Source organism: Pezoporus occidentalis, unplaced genomic scaffold (genome assembly GCF_034315485.1).
Source record: "Pezoporus occidentalis ecotype Australia unplaced genomic scaffold, CSIRO_AGI_Poc_V1 ctg371, whole genome shotgun sequence".
Taxonomy (NCBI): Eukaryota; Metazoa; Chordata; class Aves; order Psittaciformes; family Psittacidae; genus Pezoporus; species Pezoporus occidentalis.
In genome coordinates this window covers 138,586-164,759 of record NW_026915693.1, presented here as the reverse complement: position 1 = coordinate 164,759, position 26,174 = coordinate 138,586, and the positions used below count along the sequence as shown (strand labels likewise).

The 26,174-nt window shown below is 47.0% G+C and overlaps 1 protein-coding gene across 2 annotated transcripts; it reads right to left on the bottom strand.

The window, feature by feature from the left end:
- On the bottom strand, positions 1 to 25,951 carry QRICH1 (glutamine rich 1). Of its 2 annotated transcripts, XM_062631712.1 has the most exons (12): positions 25,802 to 25,949; positions 24,820 to 24,880; positions 18,040 to 18,369; positions 9,338 to 10,357; positions 5,956 to 6,133; positions 5,206 to 5,360; positions 4,334 to 4,448; positions 2,932 to 3,040; positions 2,452 to 2,603; positions 1,723 to 1,813; positions 759 to 957; positions 1 to 458 (listed from the first exon to the last, which is right to left on the bottom strand). In XM_062631712.1, the coding sequence occupies exons 3-11, from the start codon at positions 18,346 to 18,348 to the stop codon at positions 765 to 767; spliced, it is 2,322 nt and encodes a 773-aa protein (XP_062487696.1). In that variant the 5' UTR covers positions 18,349 to 18,369; positions 24,820 to 24,880; positions 25,802 to 25,949; the 3' UTR covers positions 1 to 458; positions 759 to 764. The 2 variants fall into 2 exon arrangements, with proteins under 2 accessions (XP_062487696.1, XP_062487698.1); XM_062631714.1 differs by lacking the exon at positions 24,820 to 24,880 and having other exon boundaries at positions 25,802 to 25,951.
- Positions 25,952 to 26,174: the final 223 nt, after the last annotated feature.

Sequence of the window (26,174 nt, the reverse complement as noted above, 5' to 3'; positions counted from 1 at the left end):
TGTTGAAAAGACGTGCTCGTCATTCTTAATAAACAACTAGAGTAAGAATACATAAGAGAAACAGGGTGGTATCTTTATATGATACACAAGTGTATGTTACAAGAATTCCATCAGGCACAGGAGCCTCGAGGTTTAAGGCCTCAACGTTAGGCCAAAAAAAAAATAAATCCAAAACAAAAGTGTGGTAAAGTTTGTACTTTTAACATCTAAAAATGTCACTTAAAGGTCTGAATAGAAATCGTTGGTTTGCTTTTGTTTTTGTATAAATCACAACTGCAGTTCACTCTCTCCTCTTCCTTCCAAGATAACAGCAAATTAACATCCAAGCACAAGAAAAGAAGATGCCTGCCTCTCCTCCACTGGCTGAGCAGGTCCATCCAGCATTCTGTGCCCTCTAGGCTGCACGTGCTCCAAGGAGACAGAGGCCCCAGCCAGCCAGGCCAATCATGTGGGTTCATGTTTTCTACATCATAAAAAAACACAACAACCCAAAGTCAACCAGCAGCTTTCCACAGCTCCCAGGGATATGCAGCCTCCAATGGTTCCAACAGTTTGGTAGGTTGGGTAAGGATACACAATGGGCAGGTTTTTTTTTTCCTTTAGATTCTTTTTAAAGAGAAGAAGCCTAAAAGGGCTTCATAACTACACCAATAAAAAAAAACAAAAACTCAGGCATCTCCTTTAGTGTAAAAGTCTGTACAATTTCTCTTTGCTTGTCCCTCCCCCATCACCCTCCCCACCCCTTCTGAGCCAAGAAGGATGCCTTAGTGCATGGTGCTGGCATTAGCCACGGCAATAGCTTCCTGAATCTCTCGTATCACCAGGATCCGGGTGAGCATCTGCTCCATCTGCTCTCTGCTGATGGGCTGGATGGAATACCAGATCGGGCTGTTGGGGGCCACCACTGGCTCCGGTGTCAAGTAAAACGTGTCATTCCGGCCTTTCACACTCTGGGGGCTGTGTGAGGAAGATCAGAAATAACCAGGCTAACACAATGTCCTGGGAGGGAGAGACCACCACAGTCCTCACCCCAGCTCTACAAACCCTCACAGTGAACTTCTGGCTGATGAGACATTACATCTAGGAGTTACATCTACAGACAACAGTGGTCCCAAAGCTTTCAGGCCAAGTCAAGGTTAAAAAGCCATAGTAATGACTACAAGAAAGTGATTTGTATTTCACACTGGTTAAGTATAACACACACACAGCTTTGCGGGTCTTTCAGAGTAAAGCAAGGATGAGGTATTTGCACAGCCAAGCTAGCTGCAGACCCATCTGTGCAGAGGAACATTTACATTCATTATCAGTCATAATTTAGACGAGAGTCCTTTGAGGCTCCCTCCAGTAAGTTGTCCTCAATTTTTGCTCAGAAGCTAATTTAAATAGGACTCTAATCTTATCTCAAGTAGTGGATGCCCACAAGTCCCAGGCAGAACAGTGAGCTCATGGCAACACAGCAAACCTCTGGAGTATGAGATTAAGAGCAGCCAGTTCACAAATGAGGATTTGTCTCCCTCAAATACCACGGAAGTTCAGCTTAGGTGCAGTCAGAGTAAATCCCACCCTCTCACACCAACACCCCTCCCCATTTTAGGTAAATTTATACAAATATAGAAACTGTGCCAGCTAGAAAACACAGCCCTGAAAACTAGGCCAGCCACAAGATGCAGCTTAACAGTCACAGAAGGCAAAGCAGTGACAGACATGAACAAGAGCTCTCACCATTTGAAGAGGTAGAAGTCATACAGCTTTATGGGACACCTCAGGGGGTTCTCTGGATTCTCAGTCTGCTCTGCATACATGTCATCTGTAACTACAAACCAGCCCCCCCCAAAAGTGTGTCAGACACTGCATAAGTACAGCACACTAAGCAGTGCCAGGCAGCAACCTGTCACCATAAAAGAGACTGTGCCAGGGCAGAAGCACCTGGTTCTAAATGCTCAAAGCATTTTATGGAGAGTTCACCTTATGTCAGTGCTACTGAAGATCACAACCCAGTCACATCCTTCTTTCCATTTTTCCTCTGCACAGCCCAAAATGAGAGACATCTCACTGCTGAGGCTGCAGTGCCCCATCTAAACCCCGAGCCGGTGCTTTGAAGAGGATAGATGGTACTTACATACAGATTTTATCTGGGTTCACATGAGTCAAGGTAAGGGAAGCCCTCCCAAAGAAGTTTCTCCCTCTGTTCATAAGCACTTACACCCAATAGACCCTTTGTCCATAAAAAATAAAAGTAACAAAGTTATCCTTAGCTCTTGATGAGTCCTGTATACACCCCACATTAAGGTTATGCCCCCAGGCTCATTATGAGAAGGTACTGCACTCTCTCACACAGAATACATGCTGCTGGGCTGAGAGTAGTTGGCAGAGCCTTGGGTTCTCATAGTTCATCCACGTCCTTCAAGCCCAGTAAGTAAAGAGTCCACCCAAAACACTTGCAGACACTACCTTTCTGTCCTGTCTGGTGTATGCCAGGAGCCTTCAGATAGCGGATACTCGTGCTTTTATCCTTGGGATTAGAAGGGTTCTTCTTGGTCTGCCTCAACACCTTGGAGAAGGCCAGCTTCATGTGCTGGTCTACTGTTTTCAACAGGAAGTATCTGAGTAGCAAGAAGAGAACACAGGACATTCAGGGGCAAGTAAAGGATACAGGACAACACCAAAGCAGTAATCTTTGCTCAGCTGAAGCTTAAACCAACACAGACTTAAAGACTGTTCCAGCAGCGAAGCAACAAACACAAGTTCAGTTTCCCCATAGCAGCTCCTTTCCTTGTTGCTCTGCATCTTTGCCTGATGAGGCTGCAGGACTCTGTGTGCAACCCCTTGGAATCCACGATTCTGCCCTAACCTGGTGCAGTAATTTCCTGCCAACCCTGCCAACGTGTCTGAAGTTTATTCCCCAAAATCCCCAAAGACGTGAGTACTTACTTTGTATTAAAAAACATCAGTGTAGTGAGCAAGGTGGAAGGGGAGTGAGCTCCCAGCTGCTTACACTCCCACAGCATCTCTTCTGTTACATGACTGGAGAGTACATAACCTGCAATAACCAAAAGTCAGCATCATGCCAGGAAACAGTCACAGCACCGATTTGTAGTCTGTAGCTACTGGAGAACATTTAAATCTGAAGGGAAGGAGGAGGAGGAGGGGGAGATCCTCACTGGTGTAAAAGGTCACTAGTGTGCAAATAACTTTAAACAGCAGGAATGATTAGGAACCCCTTAAATACATACATCAACTGCTAGTTGTGGAGGGTATGCTTCTGCAGCACGCCCATGCATACCAGCCCAGGGAGGAATAAACATCACTTAAACAGCTTTTAATTAATGGCTCAACTCCAATGCAGATGCTCCTAATCCAATAATATGTGAGAGCAGGCAGGCCAGTGTAACAAATCAGCTCTTGGCCCTGCACACAGCTTTAGTCAGCACAGTGCCAAGTGATGTATTTTGGACACATGAGTAATCCTTTGATTCTCGGATTTTTTTATCCTTCGTGTAAAAGAGAAATACTATACTCCAAATACATAGATAAACAGGGAAACAGACAGCAAGATGAACTCTGGCACTTGAGAATGACAAAACACAGATCAAACAGCCAGAGTGAAAACAAAAGGATTCCCAAACTCTCGGTGCTACTGAGCCATTGAGCCTGTAACATCAGCTACCATGCTCAACACAAGCAGTAGCTTCTTCACTGATGTCGTACCAGATCAAAGGGAACAAAAGGAGGAGCAGCCAGGTTTCCTGCTCTGAAAATGCAGCTCTTAATCTAGTTTTCACACATAATAACTCTGTCAAAATCTCTCTCTTCTGGAAGTGATCCCCTCGCCCCTGCTGCGATCATTTTCTCAGCCCAGGGCTGAGCTGCATTTCACCACAGAATTCAAGGCTCTAATCACACACTGTTTTTTTCTCTGACACTTAGTTAGCCCTGCAGACCATATCCATCTGGCTACATGGCAATATGACAGCGTTGTATTATCTCCCCGAGTTACAGTACGTATCAGAGACAAGATGTATAGGTACTTCAGAGGAGAAAGCTTGATTCAGATCAAGGATCAGCTGGCTTCCAAGTAAGCTATGCTCATGATACTACAAATTCCCAACAACCTGCCTTGTGATGGGTGAGAAGTGATAGAAAAATAGCCCTTGACAGGGCTAGAGCCTGACTCATGCAGTAACTCAGCAGTCACTGCAGACACAGGATTTTGCTCCCTGACAAGCAGAGCTGTCCCAGGGACATGAAGCACTCCAAAAGAGTTTCTGCTGCTGTTCAGTTTAAACACCCCAAACTCCAGAAAGGCTTAAAATTCTTGAACAGAAGTTCTTACCAAGAGGGGACACACGGGGCTGGACATCCTTCAGAACTTCATGCAGCCATTCAGTGAATCGAATGTAGTAGAGATCTGAAAAGATGTCATCTACTCGGCCATTTTCAAAGAGATACTGAAAGAGAGTCACAACACAGTCCAGCACAGTCAGAGCAAGTAATTCCAACACCAGACCTTAGCCTAAAAGCCCAGTACTGATTAGTCAAGCATTTTATAGCATAGCACTGAAAACATTCTACTTAGAGGGAAAACCCTTGCATCAAGGCCGGTGCAGGGCAGGTAATCTCAGTTACTGTCATGAGAATGCCAGGAGAGAAAGGAAAAACCGTCTTCGAAAGTCAAACTGGTGAGACTTCACCTTTCACTTCAGGTTATTTCACATGACTGTCTTTTGGATGCTAATGTTGCAGGTTAAGGAGGGAGACAATTCTTAATCCTCCTATCAGAGTTTAGATCCATCTTGCAGCTCTTCAGAAAGCACACTAATATTACCAGCTTAGAATTCCCACACCACACAAAGCTAAGTTCTTGCCTGTTAAAGCTTCAACTAGATCAAGTTTTGACATTGATAACTGCCTCAAGCATCATCCAACCCTCCTCCCCTGCCAAAATACCTAAAATTTATCATTCTCACCATCATCCTGAACTCGGTTATTAACAATTCTTCACAAATTTAACTCATGAGGGGAGAGCATTGCTGTGCACCGACCACATTTCATCTGGTTGGGGTTTTGTTTGTTCATTTTTAAGCAGAGACTTTGTCTTAAAAACTGTTGTGAAGCCAGGGCCTCCATTTCTATAACAGAGAACCCTCCCTCTACATGCTGACAAGATGCATGGCTCTGCTGCAGAGAGACCTGTCCTCCCCCTACCTTCTGAATGCACAGGAAGATGTAGTAGAGTACATCTGGATCATAGGGTTCACCATCACCATTTCGAGCTTCTCGTGTCATTAAGCATAGCCCATAATTGAGCTCAGCCACAGCTGAGGAGATGAGATCCTCCTGGAACCTCAGCAGCTGGCGCCCTGGAAAACCAAAACAAAGCCATATAAGTTAAGCCATAAAGCCATATTATTTCCCCAACCTTTCAGGAATGGTTTCCTAGATCTCTGCTTTGCCATTCTATGTAGCAGGCTCAGTACTACCTCATTCTCCCAGTATGACAAACAAAACTAAAGCAGATCAGGATTGTAGGCTGTCAGATCTACTAAAAGATAAACCAAGCAAGAATCCAACAGGAAGACTGTGTCCTGCCAGCTGCATGACTACTGCCTTCTTTCACCATGTCCACAATGAAACACTGCCCTGCAGCAGCAGGGAAACAGCAGCTCTGTGACTGCTCTGCCAGCCTGGCTGCCACTCACAGCCATTTTGCTCCTCCACGTACCACAGTCACAGCACTCTTTGCTACTACTCCCAGCCTGGGTGCTGGAGCTGGCTCTGCACAGAGCTAACACCTCCCCTGAAGCATGTCCTGTGGCAGTGGAGCAGTACTGCAGAGTAAATCAAAGTTTGCATTTAAAAACAAAGGTGTGCTCTAGGGCAGTAAACAGCCAATGTTTTAGTCACTCCTAATCCCAACTTGAAAGGGAAGACAGGCAGTGTTGTCATGACACATACTTCCAATAGGTGCTAGCCTATTTTGCGCTTCTTTTTCCAGCTCTGCATTCTTGGTCTGTGCCCAGCTTTTCCACACTTCAAGCCCTTCTTCTGGCTTCAGAGAGTTTGGAAGTAGAAGTTCAGGTGAAGTCTGTGGCTGGGGTTGTGGTTCAACTTCAGCAACTTGAACAGTTTGAGCCTGTGAAAGACAACAGTTCAGTCTGAGACACACTTCGATATGCAGAAGTTCCACAAGTTACCCCAAGTAACACTGCAATACCTCTAGCCCTGGGATATCAGCCTTTTGCAACACTCCTCTAATCCAAGGAGCACAACTTTTGCTGTTCAACCTGAACTGCTGCTCACAAAAGAGTATTTATCTCTCCAAGAACTCTTTTAGGTTTGAGGGGATTTAGCAAATCCACACCACTTGCAGCTTGATGCATTCAGAGTCCTGCAGAACATCACAGGAGACCCAACAGCCACAATACCTCTAAGTAGGAAGCCAGTACATTCAAAGGTAAAGATTTTTCTAGAGCTAAAGTCCTCTCAACAGCAGACTTGTGGTCTCCCCTCAAACACTGAATCACATCACTATTGATTCCGAAGCCCAGTTTATTCCAATGCATTTTTCTTGGCTTCAGCTAACTTGTCACTGACCCACCACTAAAGTCCATAATCTCACTCAACCAAGAGGAGCCCCAGGCCCCTCACAGACACAGCACCTACAGAGATCACCAGCCCCCTGGCAAGGAAGAACAGTGAGATGCCATCATCTCTACCAGCCACTGCTGCTCTAAGTCTGGATTGCCCTGAGCAAGGTTCTGGGTACAATGGCACATTGTACACTGGCAGTAGCATCCCTCCCACCCCTGCCCATTGAGGGCAGGCTCTCTTCATTACCCAGTACATAACAGACACTTTGTTCTTATCAAGAACTTAAAAGGTTACTTTATATCTCTTAGAACTAGAACAGCATCAAAACAGCCCTTCAGCTGCACTGCAAATGCTTTCTACCTCCCCAGTACTGCTAGTAAGACCTCACTACTATTCTGTGAAGAGCTACTTTATGACTTACTATAGTCTCCAGGCCCTGTGGAAGTTTACTTCACAGCAGGACCTTAAGTCACCAGGAATTACTACCTCAAACTGAAACTGATTTTACAGCCATAAAGCCACACAGATGATAATGGCAGCTATCCAGAAGGAGCAGTGAGCCCTCCAGCTTCACTCACCCTGTATTCTCTACTGCAACTTCTCCAGCCCATGCCACAGTAAGACTCACAGATAACCTCAGTTACAAACGTTAACCTGAAGCTTTACAGCCCTTAAGTCAAATTCTCAGTGGCACCCGAAGAATGTTAGAGATGGCAGTCCTCACATCAGAACAGTTTTGATTTGTCCTTCTTAAGAGCCACCCCAAAAAGCTTTGTTATAATGAAGTAACTTTTCCTTTGCTACTGCCAAGTGTCAATCATCAGTGAGAGTTGCTCTGACAGCACCAGAGACCATAATGAAAATGGCCTAAAGACTGTCGTAATGCCTGTACCTTATTTAGTATAATAAAACCCAGCCACAGAGACAAAGCTCCAGCTCAGACTGGAGCATTCTGACTGCCTCTGGTCAATTCTTCTTTTCCATTAGCTCTTGACAGCTCTTTGCTTCTCACCCCTGCAGCACCAGCAGCAGAGGGAGGCTGTGACTGGAAGAGCCCAGCTTTTATCAAGGCAGATTCTGACAAAGTTGAAGTCATCAAGCAAGCCTCTGCCTTGGAGGGGACAGGAGTCCAAGGGTGAACTGACACTCTGGCTCTGCAGGAGCTAGGACAGAGACTCCGTGTCCTCCAGAGCTCTGCCCCATTGATCTCCATAGGGCAGGAGGCTTCCCAGAGCCAGCCACCTCCACCAGTCCAACCTATGGGGTGATCTTCTGCCCTGACCCACAGACACCCTGTGCAGAGTGAGGGAGTCACACAGCCTGCACTTAATTGACTGGGCTAGCAGTTGCTTCTTAACAGACTTAACGTTTCTCACAAGTCGAGCAAAATAGCTGCAACTTAATACACAATACAGCGTTAGAAGATTATTTCCAATTAGCCATTAAAGAAATTATGGGGCTAATACCTCAGGAACATGGCTTATACCTCCCAAGAACATGGCTTATACTCTTAAAAGACCCTAAAATAAGCCTAAAAGTCCTGTTTAGCAGAAAGGCAAAAAGCTTCATCAACTTAGTTTGTTCAAGCAGCTGAAGGAGATGAAGTGACCTCTGAAGTACCAATACAGGGAAAAGATGAGCTAGGGAAGATTATCTGAACATGACAAAACAAGAAAACCTCAACCAAACAAGCCCCCATGTACTACAAGAACCATAAGCTGCAGCTTAAAGTACAGCTTTATAAAAGGGGCATCCAGGACCTTAAAGTTATCTAGATATGTAGGGAACTGTTTTCAGTGCAGATCTTGGTAGGCTATAGCCCACAACCAACTTGGAAACAACCAGACAACTACAGAAGGCAATCCTCCTTGTCTCAGTGCTTACTGGTGAAGCAGAGGGCATACACACTTTATAAAGCCAACAGTGTTATTTATAAACCAGATGGAATTTATAACAACATTTATTCTAGCAAGCTTGGGTATTTTTGCCCTCATCCTATTCAGCAAAAACAGGCTCTGACAGGTCAATCACTTTTCACTTTCTGGGAATAAACGATCAATGACATCCATTTGCACATATAAAAGTCCACAGCCCCAGTTATTCAAGTTTTAAAAGCCAATTCAAAATAATCTATAGCTTAAAGTTAGCAACAAAGCCTTTAAAAGAAAAGCAACAAATCTGTCCACATTTGCCAAGCACCATGAGGAGATGCTTGCCTGCCACTGCTCCTTACTGCTCTCTTGCACACCAGGCATTTCCCAGAAGCAGGATATGGTGTTACAGACACACCTGATCCATGAAGTTGTCTCATAACTAGGGAGATTTCCACACTTCACCCTGGCAGAGGATCTGCTGTGAACCCACGTGCTGTGTAACACGAAGTAACTGATAAGAAGGTGAGTAATGTATTTGCACACCTTGCTGCACTGCAACCATCATTGCCTGGCCACTGCAACCCCCCAGACAGCTCAGGACCTTGGAATACCTGCTATGAAGCAGCCAGCATTGAGCATGTATCTATTACTTTACACCACAGAGAGCAAGGCTGTACTTTGAGGAAGTTTCGAATCCTGTAATTATGCATCAACACATCAGTCTGACACCTATGAGGAGTCAAATGCCCTACAAGAGGATACTGGGACAGACACATTTCTGTTTCCCTATCAGCTGTCTGCTGCCACCCTCCCTCTCTCCAACATTTGGAAGTTGTTAATCGCAGACAGAGTGAGAAGCAAGTTTAACTTACCGAGCAAGTGACTTGTAGCTGTTGCTGCTGCTGCCCCTGCTCCTGGGGCGTGGGCTGCTGCTGTTGCTGCTGCGGGTCCCATATGTGCACTGTCTGCGCTGTGTTCTGGTATGTCCCTGCCACAGCCTGCACTGCCACTGGAATGTGGATGTTGCCATTCATAAACTGCGCTGGAAAGAGCGAATTAGCAAGAGTCTGCACCACCTCCTCATGAGAGTTCTTCACTACTGAAGTACTTCCCACCATCTTGTCCTTGTCATCTTCCAGCTTCACAGTAGCCAGTGTCGTTGGCGAGCCGCTGACATGGACGGCGTTGTAGGCCTCCTGAGGGATGGCAATGTGGGTTATGTTTTGCTGCTGAAGGTCACCACGTGGCTGAGCTGAGTAAACAGGGATGGTCCAAGTCTCTCCAGTGGGGCTAGTAATGGTCCCAGTGGCACTGTACAGGTGGGCACTGTCCACTGTTAACAAGTCTGGCCTTAAAGAGACGTAGCTTTGCTGCTGGCCCTGAGGAATGGCCAGCACTGTGGCAACTGGCTGCCCTGAAATAGCGTATGATACAGTGATAGGCATATCCACCTTACGCTTCTTCACGGGCTGAAGGACACTGGCAGTGCTGATCCTCCGCTCTCCCTCTCGTGGAGAGCCCTGCTGGGAAGGTGGAGGTGACAGTGCCCCAACTGTCTGGATCTGTATCTGCTGACCACCAGTAATGGCCTGTCCTGCCACGAGCTGGGCCTGGATCTGCTGGTGTTGTATGTGTTCCTCCTGTATCTCCGCAGCCTGGATCTGCTGGGCAGTCTGCACATGCTGCACTTGGATTTGAGCTGCTTGCAGCTGAGATGGGCTGGGGCTCTGAAGAGACTGATTCTGTATTGTCTGGGATGCCTGCTGCTGCGCCTGGCCTTGGATCTGCACTTGCACCTGTATCGGCTGCTCTGAAGCCTGATGGACAGTTAGCTGGGGAGAGAGCTGCTGAGCTGAGACCTGCTGTGGTGACTGCTGGACCTGGACCTGAACCTGCAACACCACCAATTCAGCAGTTAGACATCAGTAATTCAATAGCAGGGGCACCAACAGAGATGATCTACCACTGGAGGTCTATGCTCCAGGTCTTTTATGCTCAGTTTTATGATTCCATACATTAATACATCAGTAAAGACTTCAGGAAAATAGAACCAAGTTGCTCTGGAAGTGCCTGGTTGCTAAAAGAGACATGGTAGATGATGCATTTGCTCAGCGCTGCACATGATCACCCTTCTCATCACAGACAGAAGAGCGCGTGAGCTGCATCTCCATTCTCACAGCTCTGTGGGCTCAAGCCAACAGATTGCATCCTTGGGAGCCAAAAGAGTCTTCAGCACCATTTGCATTGCTAAAATGTTATTTCAGCACAGGCTCTGCAATAGCAAGACGTTAAGGTCATGCACATTACAAGTTTATCTTGCTACAAAACGCAAGAGCTTGCCTCATGTTCACCGTGCTCTAAAGATGGTTTTACTGCCTTCAGCCCCAGTTGAAGCACTTGCCAGTGACAGGCAGTAAGAAATATGGGTAAGTTGAAACCAGCACTTGGCCCTTTCCAGATAAAGGACAGAAATACCATTTTGGAAGCACTCTCCAACAGTAATACCACCCAAGCAGGTGTCAACACAGGAAGTTGCAAGCTCAACCTGAGTCTGTCATACACTGAGGAGCAACACTATAGCATTTGGGTTTTAAATGTCACAAGTATTTCCTTGGCAGTGATAATTAAAACCAATTTGATTTTCATTATTTACTTATTCCATTTATTGTTCAAATTACTCAGTTGTATTTTCTAGCTCATGCACTTACACAATGCTGAATAACACAGATAAATTATTTTAAGACTTGTAGCCAAACACAGTTCTTTTTATTCTAGGGGAAAACTAAAAAATAAATCACACCCTCTTGCATCAATGCTCATTTCCCCATGGTCTGTCACACTATCTAGCAAGAGCCCAGGAGTAGACTGAAAGCTAGGAGTCAGAGTGAGCCCACAACTTCACATCCCAGGCCTTGAACCCAGCCCAAGTGGCATCTCCACTGCCAGGGCACCGAGTCAGTTCTGCTCTCCTCATCCAGACACTTCCCCACTCTGTTTCCCTCATTTACAGAGCCCCTTTGTTGCATTTCCCCTGTCCTAGAAGCAAGATCCCAGGTTCCCATGATCCTCTACTTCTCCAGGCTTCCTTAACACTCTGTCTTAAGGGAGGAAATTAATTACTCAACCTCTCCTTTCAAACCCAACAGGGAGATGTAGCGCTTTATTAGTGGCACCTATGAGAGCCATATGAAGTTTGAAGCCAAAACAGATCTATCTAGTTCCAAAACTATGCCTTCCTACTCATGTTCTCTCACCCTTTTCTACCTCACTTTCTGGAGTGAGGAAAGCTAACACAGCATTTGCACAGACACCACAGCAGCCAACCTGACAATGCCAGGAACAATCACCACACAGGTCTGCACTGCACAGACACATGAAATCTCACCTCCCAACATCACCTTAAGGTACATTAAGGATTCATTTGCAGCCCATTAAGAGGAAAAAAAGTAGTGTAGCAAAATGCACCACTTGCAGACCAGTTTTTGTAAGTCACCTCCTGTTAAGAACTAATTTTATTTCCAGGAAGAACAGGGAATTTTACAGGTTCTTGCTGGAAGCTATATGCAGCATACTGCAATCCAGATGACGTGGATTTGCTATAATAATTCCCTGCAAGGTAACAAGAAACATATGAGCTTGAGTCAGCATGACAGCTTTAAAAGCTGCATCAGTGAGTGATTTGATCAGGCAGTTAACAGAAAAAGATGGACTCACCTACAGGATGCTGCTTCAGTTCTATTCGATATTCTTATCATACTGCCCCCCAGCATGAGCACTGCCTTGGGCAAACAGGCCCAAGTACAGGCCCCAGTGAAGAGTCCAGGGGAAGGCAGTTCCAATTACACCGCAAAGGCAAGTATTCTCCAAAATATCTGACTTAAATTAATATATAAATACTGTATTAGTGATTTTTAAAGTTCTTGTTCAAAGAATGACCTGCAAGACGAAGGCCTAACACTGGCCAAACTAAATTCATTATTGCACTGATGTATTTTCAGTTTCACCCAAGAAATGTTTGCTTTATCTGCCAGGATTCAAAATCATGTCACAGAAAGAGGCACACATGTCATTTAGCCTGTACTTCTGCAGTGTTTTTTCAGAATCCGCACAGGTTGACTGAGAATTCCTTAAAAGTGATATTGTTAACAGCCAAAGAATGAGTCCAGACTCAAAAAACGGAAAGAAGTCAGACTCCAGCAAGCCTGGAAGCTCTCTTTGCTGTGCATTTCAGGTGTCATGCTTCTGACTAGAAACTGCTCCTATTTAAAAGGACACTAGAGCTCTACCTACCTCACATTACCCATCCCATGTGAATTACATATCCATTTTTAACAACCACATCTTGCAGTAGATCCCTCCCTATTTTCAAGTAGGTTGTACCCATGAGTGCTGCAATCATTTATTTCTGATTTACAAAGTTCAACCCAGAGCTTCTTCCACTGACCTCATTGTTTAACTTGCTATCTGAGGAAAAAAAGGACAAAGAATCACACTAAACAACAGACTCTGTACAAAGAAGAATGCTTTAAATTTACAGGCAAAGACCAGCAGGGAGAACTTTAAATCTTCACCTTACGCTGAAGATTAAAGTGAGAACATGTTATGCTGGAAATTCCTGCGTTATAATGGTGAAAGAAAGGAACTTGCCAAGTTACCGGTACTGAAAAACTGCTTACTGCCAGAAGTTTGGATCTAACAGCACAAGAAGAACCACTTCCCAGCAAGGCAACTTCACACAGAGAAATAAATGGCTTTTACCATAAAATAGCTACAAGTTGGACCAAGTACCAGCTGACTGGAGAATGAGAAGCGTTGGAAACCAGATCTACACCGTAACAGGGAGGGCAGAACTTTTAGGATTCCTTTAACAGAAATTTTCTGTCACATTAAGCTCCAAACCATACTGTGGCTAGAACTGAGCGCATGCAAAAAGAAAGGTACTCCGTGAGCATGAGAACAGCTAAAGCCTGTCTTCCAAAAGCTTTGTTTCCTCATGGTTGACAGAGTGCCTGACAAACTCTCAAGTAGGATTCAGAGCATGTCTGCCCTGTGTGGATTCTCTGCCCAAGAAATGAGGCTGAAGAACTGCACTTCTGAAACAAGGTGAATGAATTCCCGAGCAAAGGAAATCTCAGCTGTGGACTGACTGGATTACCTACCATTTCTCAAACCCTAACTCCAAATGAGCACACACACACACCAGCTCTTACAGGCATGGATTGTCCGAGATCTACCTTGCCCCAGGGCACCTGACAGGCTCTTAGATGTCTCACAAACACATCTTGGGTTCTGAAGCTACACGCACACTAGAAGTAGCAGGATAGACCAAGAGCAGACCTTCAGAGCAGGACTGACCTGCTGAGGTGTCCACACTACACATTCCAGACAACTATTTCAAACTTAGGTCTACTCTTGCCTACTAGCCAAGCCAGGCAAATACCCAGACACAAGACTGCATCTTATGGCTTAGTGTCATCTCAAGGGAATCCCAAACAGGCTCCAAACCTACAAGATATAAGGGGGGGCAGGTGGCAAATCCAATGTCCCCCAAAAGGTAACCTCAAACTTCCACACCTGAGCAAGGTGACAGCAACCAAACACTCGGACAAAAAAGGGAGAGCTGGAAAAGAGCTATCTCTTCGTTATTTTTAGGCAAATTTAAAGAAAGAAGGCTTAACATACACTTCCCTCAACAACAGTCCTAAGCTAAAGCAACTCCAGCATTAAAAACTAGCACTGCAATAAAGAGTTCCTCCTAATGTTATGCCAGAAAGCACCTGCACAAGTACAAACCAGATCTGAGTATAGAAGAGGTGAAAAGACTAATCACTGAAGTAGCAGGAAATGTTGGAACTTGTTATTCAACTACTTTACAGGAAGTCCTTTGCTATCTAAGTAAACAAGGCCTATGGGGAGTGTACAAGTCAGCTTTTCAGAACAACTGCCAAACAGATTCTCACTCCAGGTTTTTCCTCTGCTCATTCATGATCATCAAAGAGAAAATTCCACAGGCCAAATTAGGCCTTGCATGTGTTTGAACAGTTACAATATCAAGATTATGTTGTCAAGCTTTACACTGGGGTAGGATTTAGGTTTAAGGCAGTTAAACCACATGAGACAGGGAAAACAAACCAGCTTGCTTCTCAATAAGGAACCCGCTTCCATAGACAAGAAGGTGCTACCTTGAAAACACCACTCTTGACTACAACCACTCTTTGAAGTGTCATGCTCAGCCCTAGCAAATGCTGATTAATACTATGTGCTACTCTAATACCATATCAGGATGCTTTGCAAAGGTAAGCAAATAGGAGCTGTATTTCCAGGCTAAACTTCAAAACCAGAGCTGAGGTAGAGGAAGTGCACCTATCAGAAGCAAAGGGAATATGTATTCTGTTCAGAGCCAGAGATAAGATTTTCTCCTGAGCTACTTAAGTGCATCTTTCCCTGCTTTATGTCATTAACAACAGTCTGCAGTCACAGAATAGGCTGGGGGAGGACTGAAGCATCTGAACAGTAAACACACAAGGAATTAAGCAATTAAAGGTCTAAGCATTAACTGCAAGGCATTTTACACCAGCATTTAACCATCCCCTATATAGTTCTGTGATCTTGTTCACCTATAGTACCTTCCCCTCAAGCCCTGTTTGAGAAGCTCTTGCCACCTACCACCAGACTCTTGCATTAATAAATAGCTGAAACTGAGGATCTTCCCACACACACTGTATGTGTCCTAAGCAAAGATACTTTGTCCTCTGATATTTTTTCAGTTTCCTCTGTTATTCTTTCAATTGTTTTCTTGCAGAAGAGGAAGAGGCACAAGAGGTTCACTGACCTCTGCAGGAAAACTGTATTCAGTAAGCAAGTCAGTGCTAACACCTCTGACACCGTCAATTCCAAGGCCTCAACGCACAAGCCCAAGCAACAACATTCTCACCAAAGGCAGAGCTGACAAAACTCTTACTTGACTGGAGCAAAATACAGCCCTTGCCAGCCACCCCCTGATGCAGCACAAGGAACGACAGCTTGACATACTGAACTCCTTAAAACAGCACCACTGCAATACTGGGCACAGAAGGAACTCCAAGACACTTGCACTGCAGCATGGTGTCTATAACTCAAGAGTTGCATCCACTCAGCCTTTAAAATAAACATTTGGCAACAGCCTGTTGAACCTTTTAAGCAGGAAAACCCTAAGGTAGCAACTTCTTCCAACAGGAAATGTATTTTGCCAGGATAAATAAAAGCAGTCAACAGTCATACAGTGTCTTTGGTTGTTCACAGCAAGTAACATCTAGGATGAAACTTGAGCACTGTCTATCTTTATGATGGTACAGTTGTCATCAGCACTTCAACCGTTAAGGTCACCTGCCTGGTCATATTATTAGTCACCCTCAGCCACACTGTCACACTGCCAGATATAAACAGCCATTCAAAGGGTCTTCCACTCATTTCCAATTGGATTAGCAAGAAATAAAGAGATTATCAAGTCAAGTACCGGGAATGACGTAAGTCTGGCTTCAGTGGGTGACCAAAATTGCTCACAATAAAACACAAGTAAGTATTTCAGCTGGATCTGGTGCCCAGCTCTAGTAGGGGGCACTGTTACCCCGAGAGTCACCACAAGACTCAACCCTGTTCAGACACAAAGCTCTGCTACTGCTGCCACAGCAACACTCCTGAGACAGGTAAGCACTAACTCATGACTTTAACATAAATCACATCTCAGTAAGACAGAAAACACCCTTGCAAAGGGGTAAAGACATTTCTTTCCACTCCATCCTTACCAAAAACCTTCATTTCTGAGCTAGCTGCTCAAAATCATGTGAATTCAGCTGTGGCAGTATCTAGTACCAGTTGTGTCACCTCTGTTCAGGGGGGCTGCAACATCCTCAAGCGAGCAACAGGGAAGGCAACACAAACACTAACTCCGAGCTGTGGTAGCAGATGAGAACATGGGTAATTTAAAGCAGAGTCACATCAGAAACAAGGTGGGGAGAACAGACACTGTTCTTTAGGAATGCTGCTGAAATCTTGACTTTCACCAGGTGTGTTTCGCATGCAGGGTAATGACACTTGGTTTCAAACTAAGAACAGGTACCTGGCAGCAACTCCACAGTTCTTTTCAAGAAGGTCAGGAGACTGCTTTTCTCTGGAGCATATGATACCTGATCTCCCTATCTCTGAGAAGACTTGCGAGGGTCAAGCCTGAACTTCGAGTAGTTTTGAAAGTAAGCAGCAGCAGGGGAGGGGACACCAGATACCTTCTGACTTTTACAATTGGTCTGGGGACCCTCCACATCTTCAAGGCTGAGGCACCCAGAAGCCAACCCTTTTAGTCCTTCTACTACAAAATGAAGCCTCTCCCCCAAAATGTGCTATCTGGCAGAACCAAACCCACTCCGATCAGTTTGAATAGAGCCACGCAGAGATCCAAGCTCTGTCTGTGAGACTGTAGAGGCTTTTATCCTTCAAAATCCTTGCAACACACGTTACTGTGGGGCAACAGGTTACAGAAGTCCCTGTTAAGCATTCATTTACTCAATAGAGAGAGTAATTGGAGATGAGCTGCCCAGTGAAAGACATAAGTTTGTCTTTGCTGTAGGATAAAAGCATACAAGCCAACTGCTAGTGCAGGTCTGCTGTACTGCAGCAAGTTCACACTACCTTATCTCTACTCATTTGTGCTTCCATACCCTCATTTGTTGCAAAAGAGCAGAGCTCACAACTTTACATTCATGCTACAAAAAGCAGAAAGATTTCTATCTGAAGTGTACCAGAATTAAAGCTGTCAGATTTCAACTGTTTGGAGACATATCAATAAGAAACCCTTAGTAAATGCCCTGCCACATATGAACTCTTTGAGTTACAAACTCTGTTTGAAGACCAAAGTTGTATGTTCGGGGTTGGGTTTTTTCCCCTCTCTGGTGCTGTATTTGCTCATTTAATACTTAATAAAAATTACTGCAATACATAATAAAACAAATAATGGAAAAGCCTCCTTCCATTGTGCAAAGGGATCATGTATCTTGACAGACATGCATCTTTTAAGAGTTCCTTTCCTGAAAGGCATCTTCCCCTGGGTCATACCATCGCTTTGCTCCCCCGCATCTCCCCTCACTTAAAAGACAATTCAGGAACTACAACTTTTAGAATGTTCAAGCAAAACCTGATTTCATTAAAGAAAGGATTGAGAGCCCACAGCCACCCCAAACAACCAGACAGAGTAAGACCAGCAGAGGGGGGTGGTATTTATAGCAGCTTCACAGAGAGTATGGGGCACTGGGGAGCTGTGTACATGCCAGAACTGTCAACCATGTTTCCATCAGGTTACGCCACCACATTGCTATGTGTGCTGCTCCTCCTGCAGCAGGACTCAATGAAGGCACAGGCAAGAGAGACATTTACTATCAAATTCCTTAAATGAAAGGGAAATAGTGCTGTTCTATATAAAGTTAATGGGCCTTGCTTTGCAAGTGCTTGCCTGTGGTTTCAGGTTAGACAGTAGCTGACCCCGAACACTGCTCCAGGGCTTAGCAAGTCATACATACATTTAGATATGATTTAAGATGCTTACCTGGACTTGCTGGGGTTGCTGAACCTGTATCTGCTGCTCTGGCTGAGTTTGCTGCTGGACACTGGTTGTCACAGGACAAGCAAGTTCAAGCAAAGACCCAGCCACCTCTGTGCTGTCCGTGTAAATGCAGTTGCCACCCTGCTGATACACCATGGTGGTGGTGGCTGTCTGCTGGAACTCCTGCAGAGCTTCCGGGCCCTTGGAAGCAAGGGAGTCCAGGAACTCCTTCATCCTGTGCTGGGGGATTGTTCGTGCCTTCACACGGATATATTCTTCAAAAGAAATGGTGTTCTCCAGAGAATTATTCATATTGCAAGGTCCTCAGGGTTCCTTAAGGAAAGAGAAAGTGAAAGTCTGAACTGCAGCTCTCCTTTGATACAAGGATACTCCTGACTCCAGTAACCGTATGAAAATTGGCAAACATGCAGAGCCAGATGCCTGAGACAGATGCTTTAGTTTTACAAGGCATCTTGTGTTACTACACATTGCTCAGATTAACCCTGAGCAGCTCAGGGATGTCTGAACCATAACCAGGTGTAACTGTTATTACTCAAAGAGCTCACTGCCATGTAAGATCTTCTAGTGCTGTACTTCCCCCAAACCAGGCGAGTCCCACAATAGATGAACTCAAGTCTCACATCTTGTCTGTTTGCAACATGCAGTATTAGTGAGAGAAGCTCAGAAATCAACAGCTGTGGACCTGCTCTGCGGACACAGAGGTCGGAGAGCCAAGCAGTACGTTCTATCAGGCCATGCAGTGCTATTCTAGGCAGCTAATGGGAAGCACAACAGAAGAGCAACAGATGCAGCATCAGCCCACTGCTATTAGGACTAGGGCAGCTTACTGATCTGAACATAGCAAGCAAAAAGAGAGTGCTTGAATCAAGAGATTCCTCAAATGGGGAGCTACACACATGGAAGAAACAGAGCTCTGGAAGTGACAAAGGCAACAGCAGCAGCAGGTTTTGATGTCCTTTAATATAGGGAGAAGTTAACATGAAACATGCCGTGCTTGACAACAAAAGAGAGAAAGCAAAAGAAATCAGGTGATCAGTAAGAAAAAGCAAGAAAAAAAACACTACAACAAAGCTAACTCCACCTGAGCACATCAGAAAGCTCTGGGGTATGCTCTGACAGCATTGACTTATCTTGTTTAAAGCCACAAATGGAATCTGCAGTGAGTAAAACACTGGTTGTTTCTAAGGCACTAATTAGTCTTGATAAAAGATGAAGAGATTTGAGCTGTAACACTACCAGATACTGAGATAGTTGTGAAAAGATGTGAAACAACACAAGGTTAGGACTAGAAGAGGTGATTCAGTACCACTAGATCAAGCTGTAAAAAGGAGGAAAAGGGACAAACATCATATATGTACATTATGCCTGTAAGTTCTAAAGAGAATAGGGACAAACCCAGAACCTTTTGTATCATTTTACCATGATTTAACCAAGTGGAACCAAGACAGATACACATGGTTGAACATAAGACTGTAACAGCCAGCGTGAAAACATTAGGTCCAGGCCCCCGTGGCACCCAAGCTTATTCCACAAGTCCAGCCCCAATTCCCACCAGGATCAGTGGGAGCCAGAGCAAATCCTGACCACTCTTCACCCTTATGTGACAGCAGTCTCAGCACACACAGGCTTTGTTTACATGGAAAGGTTCATGGCTACTGCACTGGACCAGGCTCAGAGGAGAAAGAATGAATATCAAAGGTAAGGGGGACACACATGAGGCAATTCATGCTCTATTTGTAGTCTGTGGAGTTATTAAGCAACAACTGTTGCTGTATGACATTACTACAGAAAATACTCTTATAACATGCATCAACATTTATAGCAGAAAGCACCAGTTCACAGTGTCCACCTTGTAAATCCAACAGCTCTTCAACATTCAACAATAGAGCCCACAGCTAGACAGAAAAAGAGTTCTCCTGCCTTGCAGATAGTCTGGTATTTCACATATTCAAGGCAGTTCCATACAACAGAGCCAGTAAGACTATTCACTTAGTTGCAACAGAGTCAGCGAGACTACTGACTTAAGTTGCTCCTCCAAGAGCCACCAAAGAGTACCCCACACCTCCACAGGACACATTATTAACCTTCCCCCAAAGAGACTGCATGTGCAGGGAGAAAGCAGTAGAAAACAGCCCTGTTAATGCATCCCCAGTGACTCAGGACCTACACCAGCTGTACTCAAATGCATCTGCATCTAAGATGCTCTGCTACATATTATGAAGTGGGAAGAGATTTTAAGCTATTAACTTGTCCCCATTTTCTACTTGGAGCTTGCAAACATTTGACTTTACAAATGCAAACATTTCACCCAGTCAGTTGCCAGCACCTATAATAAATGCTCAGAGCAATGTAGATATATTCCAGCCGCTCCAGCCAAAGAGCCGGCTTCATTTGGAGCTCGGCTCGGATGCCTCTGTACAAATGCCCGTAGCATAGGGAACAAAAAGAAGAATTAGAGATGTGTGCACGTCTACGGGGGCATGATATAATAGGCATCGGCAGAAACATGGTGGGATGGCTCCTATGACTGGAATGTTGGAATGGAAGGTTACAGGCTCTTTAGAAAAGATAGGCCTGGCAGGCGGGGAGGGGGAGTTGCGCTTTATGTTAGGGATAGGCTGGAGAGCATGGAACTCTGTCTGGGGACAGGTGAGCAGTCAAAAGAGAGTTTGTGGGTCAGGGTTAAAGGGAAAACAGCTATGGGACACATTACTGTGGGGATCTGTTACAGACCGCCTGATCAAGGAGAACCTGTGGATGAAGCACTCCATAGACAGATAGGAAAAGCCTCACGCTCACAGGTCCTTGTTCTCATGGGTGACTTCAACCACCCTGACATCTGTTGGAAGGACGGTACGGCCCGGCACAAGCAATCCAGGAGGTTCCTCGATTGTGTAGAAGACAACTTCCTTCTGCAAGTAATAGAGGAGCCGACAAGGAGAGGTGCCATGCTTGACCTCGTGCTCACCAACAGGGAAGGGCTCGTTGGAAATGTGACTCTCCAGGGCAGCCTTGGATGCAGCGATCACGAGATGCTCGAATTTGAGATCCTCAGGACAGTGAGAAGAGTGTGCAGCAAACTCACTGCCCTGGACTTCAAGAGAGCAGACTTTGGCCTCTTCAGGAACCTGCTTAGGAAGGTTCCATGGCATATAGCCCTAGAGGGCAGGGGGGCCCAAGACTCTTAGCTGATATTCAAGGATCACCGGCTACAAGCTCAGGAGTGTTGCATCCCAACTAGAAGGAAGTGCAGCAGGAGGGCCAGGAGACCTCCTTGGATGGATAAGGAGCTCCTGAGGAAAATTCAATTGAAAAAAGAGGCAAGGACAGGCGACCTGGGAAGAGTACAGGGATGTTGTCCGGGAAGCTAGGGACCAGGTTAGGAAAACTAAGGCCCAGTTAGAATTAAACTTGGCTAGGGATGTTAAGGATAACAGGAAGAGATTCTATAGGTATGTAGCGAATAAAAGACTAGGGACAACGTCGGCCTCCTCTGGAAGCTATTGGGAGAACTAACTACACAGGATTTGGAGAAGGCTGAGGTTCTGAATGACTTCTTTGCCTCGGTCATCACTGGCAAAGGCTCTGACTGCACCACCCAAGTCTTGGAAGGCAGGTGCAGGGACTGTGAGAATGAAGACCTTGCGCCCACTGTAGGAGAGGAACTGGTTCAAGACCATCTTAAAAAAAATGAACATGCTGGTGAGATCCATCCACGGGTCCTGAAGGAGCTGGCAAATGAAGTTCCGAAGCCACTGGCCACCATATTTGAAAAATCATGGCAGTCAGGTGAAGTTCCCAGTGACTGGAAAAAGGGAAATATAACCCCCATTTTCAAGAAGGGGAAGAGGGATGACCCGGGGAATTACAGACCAGTGAGTCTCACCTCTGTGCCTGGCAAAATCTTGGAGCGGATTCTCCTGGAAGGCATGCTAAGGCACATGAAAATCAACAAGGTGCTTGGTGACAGCCAGCATGGCTTCACTGAGGGGAAATCCTGCCTGACCAATTTGGTGGCCTTCTATGATGGGGCTACAGAACTGATGGACAGGGGTAGAGCAGTTGATGTCATCTACCTGGACTTGTGCAAAGCGTTCGACACTGCCCCACACAACATCCTTGTCTCTAAATTGGAGAGACATCAATTTCATGGATGGACCACTCGGTGGATAAAGAACTGGCTGGATGGCCGCACCCAAAGAGTTGTGGTCAATGGCTCAATGTCCAGCTGGAGACCAGTAATGAGCGGCATCCCTCAGGGATCGGTGCTGGGACCGGTCTTGTTCAACATCTTCATCGCTGACATGGACAGTGGGATTGAGTGCGCCCTCAGCAAGTTTGCCAATGACACCAAGCTGTGTGGTTCGGTTGGTATGCTGGAGGGAAGGAATGCCATCCAGAGGGACCTCGACATGCTTGTGAGGGGGGCTGATGCCAACCTCATGAAGTTTAACCATGCCAAGTGTAAGGTCCTACACCTGGGTTGGAGCAATCCCAGGCACAGCTACAGGTTGGGCAGAGAAGAGATTCAGAGCAGCCCTGCAGAGAAGCACTTGGGGGTGTTGGTCGATGAGAAAATGAACAAGAGCTGGCAGTGTGCGCTCGCAGCCAAGAAAGCAACCGTATCCTGGGCTGCATCAAAAGGAGCGTGACCAGCAGGTCGAAGGAGGTGACCCTGCCCCTCTACTCTGCTCTTGTGAGACCTCACCTGGAGCATTGTGTGCAGTTCTGGTGTCCTCAACATGAAAAGGACATGGAACTGTTGGAACAAGTCCAGAGAAGGGCCACGAGGATGATCAGGGGACTGGAGCACCTCCCATATGAACACAGGCTGAGGAAGTTGGGGCTGTTCAGCCTGGAGAAGAGAAGGCTGTGTGGAGACCTCATAGCAGCCTTCCAGTATCTGAAGGGGGCCTATAGGGATGCTGGGGAGGGACTCTTCATTAGAGACTGTAGTGACAGGACAAGGGGTAACAGTTTAAAACTTAAACAGGGGAAGTTTAGATTGGATATAAGGAAGAAATTCTTTCCTGTTAGGGTGGTGAGGCACTGGAATGGGTTGCCCAGGGAGGCTGCGAATGCTCCATCCCTGGCAGCATTCAAGGCCAGGTTGGACGAAGTCCTGGGTGAGATGGTTTAGTGTGAGGTGTCCCTGCCCATGGCACGGGGGCTGGAACTAGATGATCTTAAGGTCCTTTCCAACCCTAACTATTCTATTCTATGACTTCAATACTACAGTGAGGCTTTCAGAAGAGCAGAATCATTCTGCATCCCCACCTTAAGTTGCACAAGCAGACACAGGTTTCAGAGGGAAGACTCTCCTGAGGAATAAGCCTCAAGACCACCACACTGGGAACCCAGGTGTGAACGCTACAGGGTTTGAGATGATCTGCTCTTCAACAGCAAGCTGCTGCTGAACAGGATGCCCTCCCCTCTCAGCATAGGTCTTGCCTTCTCCCTTGACTCTTGCATTGGTGCTTATTATGTTGCAGCAACTCGGGGAATAGGTCTTCACCTTCTGTTCATCTTCTTTAGGGAGAGGGTGGGGAGGTCAGCAGGGCCACTGCTTTCAGCAGCAACTACCCATTAACCTTCACTTTTACTTTGGAACTTGAGCCCTTCTGCCAAGAGCTGCTCAGAGGCACATCATGCTTCTGTGCAGCAGAGACCAAAAGCCACCAGAAACGCAGATGCACAAGCAGAAAGCCCAAACGTAAAGAGGTCCACCACCAAAGCATCACCTACCTCTTCCAACCACCAAGAAGTGCAACAAACCCAACACTAGTTAGCTACAAATCCCTGACCCCGCTCAGCTTCTCCATCTTAATTACTTCTATTTTGCATCAAAATCAAGAATCTACTAGGCTAGCCTTCCCTGACCAGCAAATATTCCTCTGTCACAAGCTGTCAGAAGGTATCTTTCTTCTACCATGGAAAGTCCTTTACACTTGAAGTTACTACACTGAGAGCCACCAGTGACTAAAACCAGTGAGATGCTCACGTGAGCCACAACAGCACTCACAGACCCATGCAGGGGTCAGAACCCCACTGCCCCACATGGCATCTGTCCCTGCTCTGCAACAGCAGCAGGATCTTCCTTTTGTCTACAGCTCTGGCAATCAGAAAGGAGCAAAACATGCTGCAGGTAACATCACAGGCTGGAGTGTGCTTCTCCCCAAGCTGTTCCTCTCAGTCCGAAGGCTGTTTGGGGTTATTTAACCAAAAGCACTGAGCCACCCAAACCTGCACTTCACAAAGCCCCAGGAGCCGCAGAGGTACCAGGTCTAGATGAAGGTTCAGGAGAGTAACACTGTACTCCCAGAAGTTTTATTCACTAAAACCCAATCCACCTACATTGATGGCAGAAAGCCTCCTTTAAGGCTCAGGTGCGCACTCAGCAAGGTTTTGTAGAGCAACATACACAGCTTGCTGCTGCAACCACCACTTTTACTGTTAGTTATTAAAACACACTGATTTAGGCATTCCATTTATCCTGTAGACACACATTAGAAACAGCAAACACCCATCACTAGATCTCAGCAGCATGTTTTTAATACTGAAGTCTAAAATCAAAGAGCATCCAGGCAATAAGCTTTCTCTGCTATAGGGAAGGAATTCAAGACCATGGCATTTTTTTCCCAGGGAATAAGTTCAAGAAACTCTTTGAAGATCATGAGCACATACGGTTAGTTCATAAAACTTAAGACTGAGGTTACTGAAAACACACACACAACTTGCAGCATGTGGACAATCTGGACTCACCAGTCACCATGTTGCATGTATTTCTGCTGCTCTTGTCCTGAGCTCTTAGACTTGTAACGTTCTGGAGAAGACAGAACAAAGAAGCTCTTTCCATCCCCAGTTCCTCTTTTCTTTATTAAAGCCATTTTATTTTTAATATGTAATCCATGAAGAGAAAAAACAAAAAAGAACCCCCAGGACAGACAGATATGATCATCCACGCAGCCAGCGGCTCCTACTGAAGAACTGCGAGGTGCCAAATTTGTAACCATTGTGTCCCTCGGCCTGACCGGCGTGCCCAGGGACGAGCACAGCTGTGACAGGGCGCAGAGCGCTCACACCCTGCGGTGCCCGGCGCAGCGCAGCCGGTGACACCGGACTTACTGCAACACAGAACTTAGAACAAGGCAGCAGCAGCAGTGACCGGATCCAGAGGTCCCCCCCTGCTCGTGTGCCCGGCGCTGCCCCGAGGAGCCACCCAGCCCAGCCGAGGCGAAGCTCCATATTTAGCCCCTGAGATCATCGGCCGCGGCTCAGCCTCTGCCCCAGCGCTGCCCGGGCCGCTCCCGCCGCCTTTGTTCCCCGGCGGGGCGGCCGGCACCGGGCCTGCAGGAGGAGGCGGAGGCGCCGCCGCCGCCCCCCCCTCCCCACACACTCCCCGCCGCCATGTTGGGGGCTTCGCGGGGGACGGCGGCCGCCGAGGGCCGCGCCGAGGCCGCGCCTTCCGGTGCCCGCGCGCGGAAACAGCCGCCCGCGGAGGACCGGGGAGAAGGGGGGGGGAAGAAGCGGGGACGCGCCCGGTGCAACGCGAATTGGGGAGCAGGGGGAGCGCTGCGCGCGTCCCCGCGGGCGGGGCCTCAACACACCCCCCCCCGGGCCCGCGCCGCCCCCGGAACCGCCGCCGCCGCCTCCCCAACGGGAGGCCCCGCCCGGCCCCGCCGCCGCGCAGCGCACCCCCCGGCCCGGCGGCTCCGCCGTGCACCGCGACCCGGCCCCGCCTCACCCCGGCCCTGCTGCCGCCGTCGCGCCGCGCCGCTGCCGCCACCTCGGCCCCGAGTCTTTTCCCCTCACAGCTCCCTGGGCGCCATCTTACATTCAACCCCCCGCAGCCAATCAGCGCGTACCTCCAGCCTCGCGAGAGGACACCCACCAACTCCCGCGACAGCTCGGCGAGCCTGCCCTCCCCGCACCTTAAAGGGGCCGCGCGCCGGTTCGGTGGGAAGCGCAGGGTGCGATGGCCCTGACAAGGGAGCGGGTAGCTCCCGGTGACCGGGGGGGGGCGTGGGACGTGGGACACCACCCACCCCAGGGTCCCATGAAGCCGCCGGGGAGGAGGACCAGATCGGCCGCCACTCCCCCACCCTGCAACAGCCGAG